Genomic DNA, 12,560 nt, shown 5'->3' with positions numbered 1-12,560 from the left:
GCCGCGCGGCTTTTTTTAAGACGCTGGGGGTCATGACCTTATGACGTCGCTACGCGTGCCGGCGCATCTCTACCCCTCCCGCGTACCCTCTACACTGCCGTTTGGATTGCCATGTAAGCTATTTTATTTTTGTAAATTTTGTATTTATTTTTCATGGGGTATTTTTTTTATAATATTTTATGAAAATTATTACACAAATGGAATCTTAACTCGATACCTATTAACACCTTAATGGATCGGACGGTGTTTCCGTTACATATTGTATATTTATTGCTTTTAAGTAGTGTAACTAGTTCAAAATATAGATTTTTTTTATTAATTCAAGCTTGGTGAAAAATATTCACCTTTTTAGTATTAAAGGGTGGTCAGTTGTAACTGCTTAAAATAGTAAGTCACGGGTCTTAACGCGACGTTTATTAATGAGTTACATTATGTACTCACGGCTTGACGTTTCGGCTGCGATGCTACAGCCGTGGTCACAAGCAGACGTTAAGACCCGTGTCTTACTACTTTAATGAGGGTTTTTGCGAATGAAAAATCCGCCAGATGGCAATACGTAGACGCGAGGTCCAAATGCTGCATGATTGGTTATTTTTGACATGACATTGACAGATATGTCAAAATCCACCAATCACGCAGCAGTCAGACCCCACATCCACGTCCCACCATCTATCGGATCTTTCATTCGCGAAAACCCTCATTGAAATGGAACGCGAAAGTTTAAAATGTTAAGTTGTAACTGCTCTTGACTAGTCTACGCGTGGAGCCTACATGTGGCTCTGAGGCCGCTTCTTCCTGCTAAACAGGCCTCCGAAGACGCCCTTTTTGTCTTTCTTCTCCTTTGTGACGCCGCTCACCGACAGTTCGGATTCTCCGGACGACCTGTAGGGAAAACTTGGAATTATTTATGGTTTCTTTTTTATATTTTTTATGCACAACAAGGCAGGTATCTGACCGCAATTGGTGTTAAGTGAGATGCAGTCTAGGATGGTACCTATCTGCCCTGTAAGTGCCTATTCACCCTCGCCTTAGAAAGGCCCGGATTATAGTATTTGTTAAAGACAGCAACAATACTTAATTGCCGTGGGAAATGTTATTATTGTAACCATAAGTATCGATTTAGAACTGCAACAGCATCAACACAAACCTTAGTGGTTTCCTGAATGCTGTCAAAACAAATTTTGTCTGTAATTCTTTTTATTTGGTAAATAAATGAAAAAAAAAGGTCTTAACGTAAGGATTCTAAAAATGTTTTTTTATTCGTCATTTTTGGACCAAAGCTGACAATAGTGACTCGAGTTTCCTGCGCTGCTTCTTCTCAGCACTGGCCCATTTATTGTCCCGAAGCAGTGGTAGGGTTAACACTGGGACGTGTAAAAGTGCTTTTTAAAAGCGTACTTGCAAAAATGAGTTTTTTGAGTTTAGTAACAATCCAATAGCATAAGAGTTTAAACTATTTCTATTTTAATTCAATAGTAATAAAGATAGATTTCCAAAGAGTACGTACCTAGAAGCGGGTCTCTGGTCAAGCGCGGGCGATCCTCCGCTGCCGGCAACGGAAGCCGGGCGTGTGCTGCTGTTCCCACCGTATGCTGAGGGAATAAGGTTCAAAGTTGATTACTACTGCCTTACTGGGGGCGTGGCGATTGTCACGTGACGTGGAGTAGGCGAAGAGTGAGATGGAAAATGTTGCTACAGGCATAGCGCTTAATGAGGGCTATCGTTTTAGCGCTCACCAGTTAGCGCCACTGTAGAGTAAGGTCCTGTCACTTGCTAGTAGCGAAGACAGTGGCACCAACTGGTGAGCGCGAAAGTGGTAGGAGGACTATCGCATTTGCACTCATCAAGATGGCGCCACTGTAGAGTAAGGTCCTGTCAATCGCCAGGGGTGCCAACTGTTAAGTATAAAAACGATAGCCCTCATTGAGTAGGTTTCTGAGGTAGGAGCTGTGCGGGAGGGGTGACAAGTGACGTAAGAGAACTGTCACGGGGTGACAAGTGACGTAATAGAGCTAGCTGTCACGAGGTGACATGTGACATTATAGAGCTGTCAATATACATGTATGACGTAACAACTACGTCGCTCTGCTACAGCCTAGAACCTACTAAGTTGATCGCTACGCCTCACACAGGTGAAATGTACGTAATTTGTGGCCAAAATTAAAAAAAGCAAAGTTACTCCGATTCTAAATCAGTAACCTAATATAGGAACAAGACATATGGCGCCATCTATAAATGATATTTAAAAAGTTTAACACTTTTTATCCAGATACCCACAACATTTGATTTAAACAGTTTTTCTTGTTGAGTAATTTATTATAATTTTTAGCTCTTGTTTAACAACAACGTTTAACTTTTATTTAGTTGATATTTGGTATAAAACATATGGATTCTATACTTCCAGGTTAGTTTATTATTTCTGTATTACTAAACAGTCTACATTACTTACCATGTTATAGATATACAATATGTAACGGAAACACCGTCCGATCCATTAAGGTGTTAATAGGTATCGAGTTAAGATTCCATTTGTGTAATAATTTTCATAAAATATTATAAAAAAAATACCCCATGAAAAATAAATACAAAATTTACAAAAATAAAATAGCTTACATGGCAATCCAAACGGCAGTGTAGAGGGTACGCGGGAGGGGTAGAGATGCGCCGGCACGCGTAGCGACGTCATAAGGTCATGACCCCCAGCGTCTTAAAAAAAGCCGCGCGCCGACAGAGTGTTAACGCTTTTTGAAAATTTCCCCGTTGTAGGGTAAATCATTGCTAAACTTATTGACTTTAAAAATCGATAAAAAAATTGTTTTTATTAATTACGTAATTTTGATACTTGTTTTGGTAATGTTGTTAAAGCTACTTTATGACCCTTTCGGATCGGACGGTGTTTTTGTTACATATTGTATAGGTTTGAATAGAAGTCTATATTTTAACAGTTTATTTTTTTAAACAGTGAAAAAGTTCATGATCAAGCGCGATCAACCCGTTTCTTTTACATATTTCGAAAGAACATATCTATGGCTTTCATATAACACCAAAATTAGCTGCGTCAAACTGCGTCACCTAAACAAAATATTGCAAAACTGACAATTTTTATGAATTTTAAAAATACTCATAATATGTTTTCAGGCAGTTCCCAGAATAGCATTCCATTAGTATTCCCTATCCTTAAGATGTAATAAAACTTTTAAAAGAACCAAAAATAACTTCTGCATCGTAATTGTATTTTTAAAAAAATATCAAATTTTTAACAAATTATTAGTAAGACTAAATACATAAATGAAAACATTTGTTACTTTTTCTTTTTAAATCACCTTTAAACTATTATTTTAGACAGACTACAGCAATATATAGGCATAAACACACTTAACGTAATTTTGGCCAACTTTTGAGCAAATTTCACCTGTGTGCGCCTGTAGTAATATTTGTTTTGTCATATACACTGAAGTATTCATAAAAAATAAACTATTCTTTACACCCCTTGTCACATATAGCATAAAACAATGTAACTATTTATATTTTATGTTTCGATTTTTTATGAATACATACAGTAGAAACACTACTAATTATAAAAACACTACAAAATTCCAATCCACAAGCAACAAGAAAACAAAAAATAATGCAGTTCTAAAAATAAAACATCCAACAAAAATACGGCAATTCAATACACCAAGCGACCAAACCTCTACATGAAGCATCTAAAATAAAACGCAGCACAAAAACCTTGGGCTTCATACACAGCGCCATCTAGTCCCAAACTAAGCAAAGCTTAAAATGTATAACATTTTTGGTCTAAAAATAAAATTCAATGGGTGTGTTTGTCGGAAAAAAGCGCTTATAAGCAAAATGGCGATCGCTACGGCAATTTTCAGCGACGACACGTTTGCTAACATTTGCTAACTTCAATGTTTCATTCATTTTTTAAGCAGTGACAGCGCTTACCGCTTTGCGTTCGGCATTTTGCTTATAAGCGCTTACAATTTTTATTTTCCGCCAAATGCACCCATTAATTCACGCAAAGATTGGAGTGAATCATAATTATTTCTAGACCATGATGCCTGATCTTAAAATCATACAAAATATAGTATAGAAAAAAGTAAAAAATGACGATATAAAAGGACTAAATACACTATACAAGAAGAAATATAAATAAGCGAATAAAAACCAAAAGAACACAACACAAAAGTACCAAACACAGAACGAAGCGCATAATACACAAAATACATAAAAATATACATATAAAGCGTACATTTGACCCGGTGGAGCACATACAAGAGATGGCTTGATCCTGGATGCATGTTCAAATTACAAAATAAACATTGTTTAAGCACTAGGGATATTAATTGTCACGGTACGTATCACTAGATATGTTAAGAACGTCGGAAATACACATTCTTTGAGCCTACGATCTCGAAGGGCCCTCAAAATATACGAAAAACATAAAGAAAATAATTTTTAAGACGAGCAACACCTAAAGAATCATATAACATCTTCCTCGCTTGACATATCTAGCGACATTTTTATCAGCTATTTACTGTAAAGGGTGTAAATATTCACAAAATACAGAAGTATATCACAGCACCCTCTAAAGGATAGCCAATTAAATTGAAGTAGACGTTGAAAAAAATACCAACAGCTTCAGGACAAAAAGTATTCGTGATGAGAAGAAAAAGAAAATCAATACACAAATGTGTAATACTGAATCATCATCATCATCAATATCATCATCATTTCAGCCACAGGACGTCCACTGCTGAACGCGTAGGTAATACTGAATGGCACACTTCAAAGTAATTGGCAATCTCTAAGAAAACTTTATTTCTAATAAATAAAAAGTAAATAATCAATAAAAAATAAAAAGTGAAGTAAATAAATCTAATAAAATTTACAGCCAAATGAAAAGAAATAAAAAATAAGAGCAAAAAAGTTTGAAAAGATTTATACAAGAAAAAAAACTAAAAACTTAAAAATCAATAATTAAGAAAAGAAATACTTATTTTAATAAAATAATAGAAGCCAATATCTACATAATTCTACATTTTCGTTTAATATTATTTTAATACAAGGTTCACTACTTAAAAAAAATGTTAGTCCTGCAGAAAAAAATCGAAAGACAGTAAAATGTGAATATGTACTACCACAGAATAATAATAAGTATTACGTACANAACCACTTTTCTTTCACGACTATAAAAAGATTTTAGCAATTTAATTCACAAAATCAATTGCGCACATTTAAAATAAAGTTTGTTTACACTTTGACAGCAATAGACTGACATGCAAGGTGACATGACAATGAAGTTTTCAGTTATTGTTGCCATTAAAAGAAATTAGTACCATTAGTTTTCCGCAACATGGCGAGGGTTTTTATGTTCCTGGTCAGGCTATAAAGTCTAACCTTTTATAGCAGAATATTGACAAGATATTGAATACAATTTAAATTTTCCAATAAATATTGAAATAATTAACCTATAAATATCATTCGATCCCGTTCACTTTTCCAGAACTCTATTTCAGTGCTAATAACTTAAATTTTATGAGTGAATGATAAATAAATCCATTCATTCGGTCGTTCAAAAACTTTAAAAACCATTTTTTCCTAGTTTTAAAACTCATTCATCAAAATCCATCATGCTATCGCATTCCATTCAGCGTTTCATTCGTGCCAGTGCAATTATTGATGTAAGACGAATCAGAAACACTGTCCTTTTCGAACTTATAACACACGAAAGAGACCGCACTACAAATTGAAAACTCCAAATTTTTTTTGAAGTTGTCACTTTCATAGTGCTGCCCTTTTCATATTTTATACTATAGGTAAGAGGGAGATAGTTTAAAACATACCTTCTTTCTGTGATTTTATGAACTCTGCGTTGATGTCGCGCCCGTTTGAAAACCGTGATCTACCCCACGAGCTGGTTTGTTCAGAATTTCTGTAAATAATACATTTTGAAGTTTTAAAGTTGTGAATATAATAAAGAGTAAAGAATAGTGACGAGCAGGACAAGCGAAGAAAAGTGAAATGGGTATTTAGGACTCAGTTTATTTTGAGAAGCCATCTAAAGCCTGGTCCGTGAGCACGTAGAATCCCGTCCAATGACCCCAAGCTGCCCATCCTTGTCGCTCGCACGTTTATTTACACAATTACATAATTGTCTGTCTGCTGTCCCGCTCGCACACTCACTGCGGGCGCGCGTCGCACAGTCGCGACAGCAATATAATTACGCGCGAGCGATAAGGATGGGTAGCTTGGGGTCATTGGACGGGATTCTACGTGCTCACGGACCAGGCTTTAGCGACTGCGTTAAAAATAATAATAATTGTATGACAGATCGTACAGCGTCTTCAAAATCTTCATAGATTTTTTGACGCACTCGCTAGCGACGAATCTCAATGCTAACTTTTTTTTAACGGGACTTTTCCCGCCTCTCGTTCCCACCGCTGCAACTCCTGTGTAGCCAGGATCTACAGCTTGACCGCCATAACCCAACCAGTGAAGGTCAAGTTCGTTCCGGGGGAAAGTTAAACTGTCATTGGACCCGCAACGAAATAATTCAGAAGAACATAGGAGGAGTTCGAAGTTAAGGTGAAGTAGCAAATCCCATTCCAAACTGAGTCTCCTTACCTCAAAACTATATCGGCTCCGTCATCTTGCGGGGGCTGCCGAGGCGGCAATGATGGCAGCACCGTCGATTCTGCAAGTAATATTTAATGTTTTATTCACGGTTTTAGCGAAATAAATGTAAAAGTAGGTAACATAGAAAATAAAATACGAAGAAACACGGAGCATAGTTCTTTCCATAGTATAAGCTAAGATATTTCAATATTGCGGTTTAACTGCGCACAACGCCATCTATTAGCCAATGAGCGAATTAAGTTACGCTGTCGCCTGCTTTTACTTACCTGAGCGGTCTTTCTCTCAACCGACAGAGCGTCATTTCTTTTTTAATGCGGGTCTCTCTCTATGAACTAGTAGAACGTCATTTGTTTTTGCGGGACTTTCACTAGAAGTCGGTTTCTTCTTGTAAAGACACACCAAGCATAGCTTTTTTCTCGTGTCTGTGGTTCTAACTCAATATTCTTCTCACTCCGTTATGTTGGTGCACGTGTGAGTAAGATCACAAGCAACTCTGTGCTTGCATCATTCTAATTGTTGCTAGTAAAGAAACACTAAGTACAGTCACCAAACAAGTCTCTGTTTCTACAAAGTTCCAACTCACCGATATTCCTCTCGTTTCGTAGGGTTTTGACTTGCTATGCTAGTTTGCCGGGCTATATCAGCGACTTCATTTTACGGATTATTCTTTCTCATTCCTTTTCAGAAACATCAATTCCCTCTCTAAAGTGGTTCTAACTCACCAATATTTCTCTCGCTCCGTTCTGGCGTGGCGGAGGAGCGTTGTTGCGAGCGGTGTTGTTGAAGGATCTCGGCCTGCGAGCGAGACTGCCTCGCTGGTTCGGGAGACGACGCCGCTGATGATGACGATGAGCCGGCGTTCCTGGGACATAGAGGATGGTTAGTATTGAAACGGGACTATTCTCACTACTCTTTTCCACCGTTGCAATCTGTGTAGATCTACAGCTTGACCGCCAATAATCTACAAAGGCTTATAGTTTTTGCAGCTGACGAAGGCGAGTGAACTTTACTTGTGTGTGTACGTGTACGTACATGCACATAATGTCTATCAACACTTTTGAAACACGAACAGTAGCGAGCTACCACACATGTAAAGCTCACTCACCTTCGTGAATTTCAACGACAATACTACAGCAGTATCTCCGTACTCTACTTATACTGCCGAAAAGATATTTTGATATCGCGATTCAACTACGACGATCAACGCCATCTATTGGTCAACGCTTGAAGTAAATTACGCCACGCGTCGTCTGCTTTTACTTGCCAGATAACAGACTCTCTCAACTGGCCGCGGCCGAATGTCAGTTATTTTTTAAATGGGGGGCCTAGAAGTAACTTAATGGTGTACTTACTTTTGCAACCTCTTCCTGAGTTCCACATTATTCTCATCCTGAGGACTTGTATTAGGCGAGTACGGAGTCAGCTGTAACTCCGGCGGTAGTTGAGCATGGAAGGCCAGCTTGGCCACCCAGTCTCTCATCAAGTCGCGGGTAGCGAGAGAGTGGTAGTATATGCCACATGGTGTGTTGAAAAAGCTTTAGCAATACCAATGACATGGTATACCTACTTCTGCAGTTTCTCTATTATACTCTACTCATGGTGCCGAAAAAATACTCTAATATCGCGATTCAACTACGACGATCAACGCCATCTATTGGTCAAATAATGTACCAAATTACACGGTTGGCTGCTTTTGCTTACTTACGATTACAATTTTTGTTCAATGCGCGATTTAAAAAGGTTTACTCACTTTTGCAGCCTTTTCCTCAACTCGACGTTATTTTCATCTTGCGGACTTATAATAGGTGAAATTTCGACTATGAACAACGCCATCTATTGGTCAATGACTGAACTATTACTTACTTTTGCAGCCTCTTCCTCAATTCCACATTATTCTCATCCTGAGGACTTGTATTCGGCGAGTACGGAGTCAGCTGCAACTCCGGCGGTAGTTGAGCATGGAAGGCGAGCTTGGCCACCCAGTCTCTCATCAAGTCGCGGGTAGCGAGAGAGTGGTAGTATATGCCACATGGTGTGTTGAAAAAGCTTTAGCAATACCAAGGACATGGTACACCTACTTCTGCAGTGTCTCTCTATTCTACTTATGCTGCCAAAAATGCTCTAATATCGCGGTTCAACTACGACGATCAATGCCATCTATTGGTCAATGAACGAACTAAGTTACGCATCATCTGCTTTAGCTTACAACGCCATCTATTGGTCAGTAAAGGAACTAAAATGTAATTTTACTCACTTTTGCAGCCTTTTCCTCAACTCCACATTATTCTCATCTTGCGGACTTGTGTTAGGCGAGTACGGAGTCAGCTGTAATTCCGGCGGTAGTTGAGCAAGGAAGGCGAGCTTGGCCACCCAGTCTCGCATGACGTCACGGGTGGCGAGAGAGTGGTAGTATATGCCACATGGTGTGTTGAAAAAGCTTTAGCAACACCAATGATATGGTATACCTACTTCTGCAGTGTCTTCCTATTCATGGTGCCGAAAAAATATTTTGATATCGCGGTTCAACTACACACAACGCCATCTATTGGTCAAATAATGTACCAAATTACGCGGTTAGCTGCTTCTGCTTTCTTGCGGTCTGCTTTTTCAGCTAGCAGAGCGTTAGTTGTCATTCAATGCGCGACTTAAAAAGGTTTTCTCACTTTTGCAGCCTTTTCCTCAACTCGACGTTATTCTCATCTTGCGGACTTATAATAGGTGAAATTTCGACTATGAACAACGCCATCTATTGGTCAATGACTGAACTAATACTTACTTTTGCAGCCTTTTCCTGAGTTCCACATTATTCTCATCTTGCGGACTTGTGTTAGGCGAGTACGGAGTCAGCTGTAACTCCGGCGGTAGTTGAGCATGGAAGGCGAGCTTGGCCACCCAGTCTCTCATCAGGTCGCGGGTGGCGGCGGCGAAGAGATACTCGGCGCCGTCCGCGCAGGCCAGACGGAATACGTGCGCGCGTTTTGTGTAATCGCCGGCCGGTGAACACGTGGCCTGAGGAGAAAGAGGACATTTTTATTAGAGCTCCTTTACTATTGATAAACTTTATTTTCCTGCATTATATTTAGTTATTATTATAGTTTCTTCCGCCACTTCTTCTCAGCACCAGCCCATATGTTGTCCCGAAGTGTTAGTAAGGCCAATTGGGCTCTTGAAACGGACGGAGCCGTACTATAGCTAAGTAGAAGGGCACTGTAGCGTACTGTATCGCGCTGTAGCGTCATGTACCGCGCTGTAGCGTGTTGTACTCACATTAAGTATAGCCACAGGAGGGGCGGCGGCCTTAGAACTGGCGAAGTCCAGCTCATCCCTAAAGAAGCACAGTAATTGTCCACACAGGACCGAGTAGTAACCACGCCAGGAGCGGACGGTGGCTCTGTAGTGTACTGTAGCGCGTTTTAGCGTACCGTAGCGCACTGTAGTGTATTGTAGTATACTGTAGTGCACTGTAGAGTACTGTAGCGCACTGTATCGTGTCACACTCACGTTAGTATAGCCACAGGAGGCGTAGCATTGAGAAGTCTAGCTCATTTCGTAATTATTCAGAAGTGTAGCGTCCTGTAGCGCGTTGTAGCGTACTGTAGCGTAATGTAGCGTAACACTCACGTTAAGTATAGCCACAGGAGGCGCGGCGGCCTTGGAACTCGCGAAGTCCAGCTCATCCCTGAAGAAGCACAGCAATTGTCCACACAGCACCGAGTAGTAACCGCGCCAGGATCGGACGGTGGCTCGCTTGCCGCCGCAGCCGGCCTCTTGCTTACGCTCCAAGAAACCTGCGGGTGAAGTGAGGAAATGCAATATCGAAATAAGCGCAAAATATGTATACNTAAAAATCGTTCAAAATTTTAAGGAAATATCATATTTTGATTAACTTTTGTGTAAAAACTGCAAGGATTCTGAGGGTTTTAAGAATTAGGGTGGACAGCAGCACTACTTAAGTTGCCGATACAAACAAAAAAACTGAAGTATTCGAAAAATTGTAGTCGTGGTAATGTAAAATATTATAAGGGGTGTCAATTTTCGACGAATTTCATAATTTATTGTGTAACTTAAAAAATAATTGAGATAGATTTTTTTTCTTATTTTTCCTAAAGCAGTCATGACTAGGTCCACCCTGCGGCGCCGGCTTATCCTTGAATTTTGGGACACGTTGTATGTTACGGTTAATGTGATAAATTGAAAATTATTAATAACAACCGGTTATTATTAATAATTACCAACAGCCGCGGTAAAAGTGATAAATTAATCACATTTAACAGTGATTATTTAATAATTCAACTTTAGTACTAACAAATTTTCAACAACATCTTGTGTTAAAAAGACAACAACATCTTGTGTACGTGCTCGTGTACAGCCAAACTTTTGAACGTTTTGATATCATATATTAATATAATTTGGCATAATGAGTTTGGAATGTTTCTTGCATAATATTACTTTTCCATTATGCCTATAACATAATGTTTTGATTTAAAGTGAAAAATAGGTTAAGGTGCGGCGGGGGTGGCCCTTGGGCCACCCCTAAGCCGCCTATTTAGTTTCATACACACATAAATGACCTCATATTAATCACATTTACCATATCATGCGGTAATTATTCATAATAACCGGCGATTATTCATAATTTTAACATTTATCACTTTGACCGTAACATATACAGCAATTTGGTGACAAATTCTTTAAAACCGTTCAAGGAATTGAAATCACAAGGTTAATTTGTTGGTAGTACATACTGACGACAAACAAACCAATACCCTAAAAATCGAGGTTTTTTTATGCATAACAAGGCAGGTATTTGACCGCAATTGCACAAGTGAGATGCAGTCCAGGATGATACATATCTGCCCAGTAAATGTCTATTCACTGTAGCCCTTAGCTGTTCGCATTATAAAAACGTTATCGAAGTGTTTTTCACCAGTAGATGGGAAAATAAGTTTTGAAGTACTAGACGGAAAAACGAGTTTTCTAATTCTAGGTAAACAAAATCGTTATTATCCTGCACTATATGGAAAAATATAGCTTTCCAATAGGTCTAGGATGCGCGATTTTATTGATTTTACGCAATAAGCCCATACATTTGTTGCCTAAATTCACCCATATGATTTACGCTCGTATTCACAAACATTATTATGAGGTCTCACTGTGCGCGTGGACGCACAGGGTGACACACGAACCAATCAAAGAGCTGTATTCAACGCTGAGCGTTCGATTTTTTGCTTAACTTAAACAAGCATCGTTTGTGAATACGGGGTGTTAATCACGGCGTGTATCCTAGCCCGGCAGCTTTAGATGGAGGGTTTGAATTCGTTTCTGGGGTTATATTGAAGGGGGGTGTAATATTTGATTTAATTTTACCTTCGATCTCAACCGGCGGCAGCTCTTCAGGCCTGCGGTGACGACGGAAGCTCTGCGTGCGGCGACGCGTTGTGAACGACGGCGTTCGCTTTGGAGTCTTCACCACCTGCGGTACGTAATAATATTGCATTAATTTTCATTTGGGGAATGATCATAAGCTGTTACTTCGATGATGAAAAAAATGTTTTTAGCACTGATTATTATGCATTTGACTTCAATATCAATTGATAGAAAAAAGATGAACGAGAATTGAAAGACAATGAGGGAGTAAAACTTAACGTAAACAAAGGATAATGTACGTGATAGATTGATATTTGCGTGACAGGATCCAGTTTAACTACAAGGCATTATTTAATAAAGTGTACCCACTGGCAGCATCCGCATATTTTTTTGCAAAATCCCGTAACAGCAACACAGTGCTTTCTGCGGGACCCAGTACTGAAGTGGTCTCACAGAATTGAACTGCCATGGCAAATTCAAATTATTTATTCATAGCAAAGGATCCTTAGGGTATGTGTTAGGGTTCCTTTATGTGGTTATGTTATGTT

At 39.1% G+C, this 12,560-nt stretch overlaps 1 protein-coding gene and 1 long non-coding RNA gene across 2 annotated transcripts in view; one reads left to right on the top strand and one right to left on the bottom strand.

Moving 5' to 3' along the window:
- Positions 1–136: 136 nt before the first annotated feature.
- LOC114359068 (spectrin alpha chain-like) overlaps positions 137–12,560 on the bottom strand; it is a gene marked incomplete at its 5' end in the record, with an annotated part of 29,556 nt that continues 17,132 nt past the window's right edge. The window contains 8 exons of the mRNA XM_028313316.1: positions 137–882; positions 1,508–1,592; positions 5,853–5,941; positions 6,634–6,703; positions 7,368–7,507; positions 9,422–9,654; positions 10,267–10,433; positions 12,013–12,118. Of these exons, the coding sequence (XP_028169117.1) occupies positions 768–882; positions 1,508–1,592; positions 5,853–5,941; positions 6,634–6,703; positions 7,368–7,507; positions 9,422–9,654; positions 10,267–10,433; positions 12,013–12,118 (1,005 nt within the window). The remainder of the gene's footprint in view (positions 883–1,507; positions 1,593–5,852; positions 5,942–6,633; positions 6,704–7,367; positions 7,508–9,421; positions 9,655–10,266; positions 10,434–12,012; positions 12,119–12,560) is intronic.
- Positions 1,865–4,946, top strand: LOC114359069 (uncharacterized). The gene is made up of 3 exons (XR_003656410.1): positions 1,865–2,917; positions 4,871–4,874; positions 4,937–4,946. It is a non-coding gene; the product is annotated as an uncharacterized LOC114359069 (long non-coding RNA).

This window comes from Ostrinia furnacalis, unplaced genomic scaffold, assembly GCF_004193835.3.
Source record: "Ostrinia furnacalis isolate ACB-3 unplaced genomic scaffold, ASM419383v2 OfSCF4225, whole genome shotgun sequence".
Lineage (NCBI taxonomy): Eukaryota > Metazoa > Arthropoda > Insecta > Lepidoptera > Crambidae > Ostrinia > Ostrinia furnacalis.
This window is presented reverse-complemented; position numbering and strand designations above follow the sequence as displayed.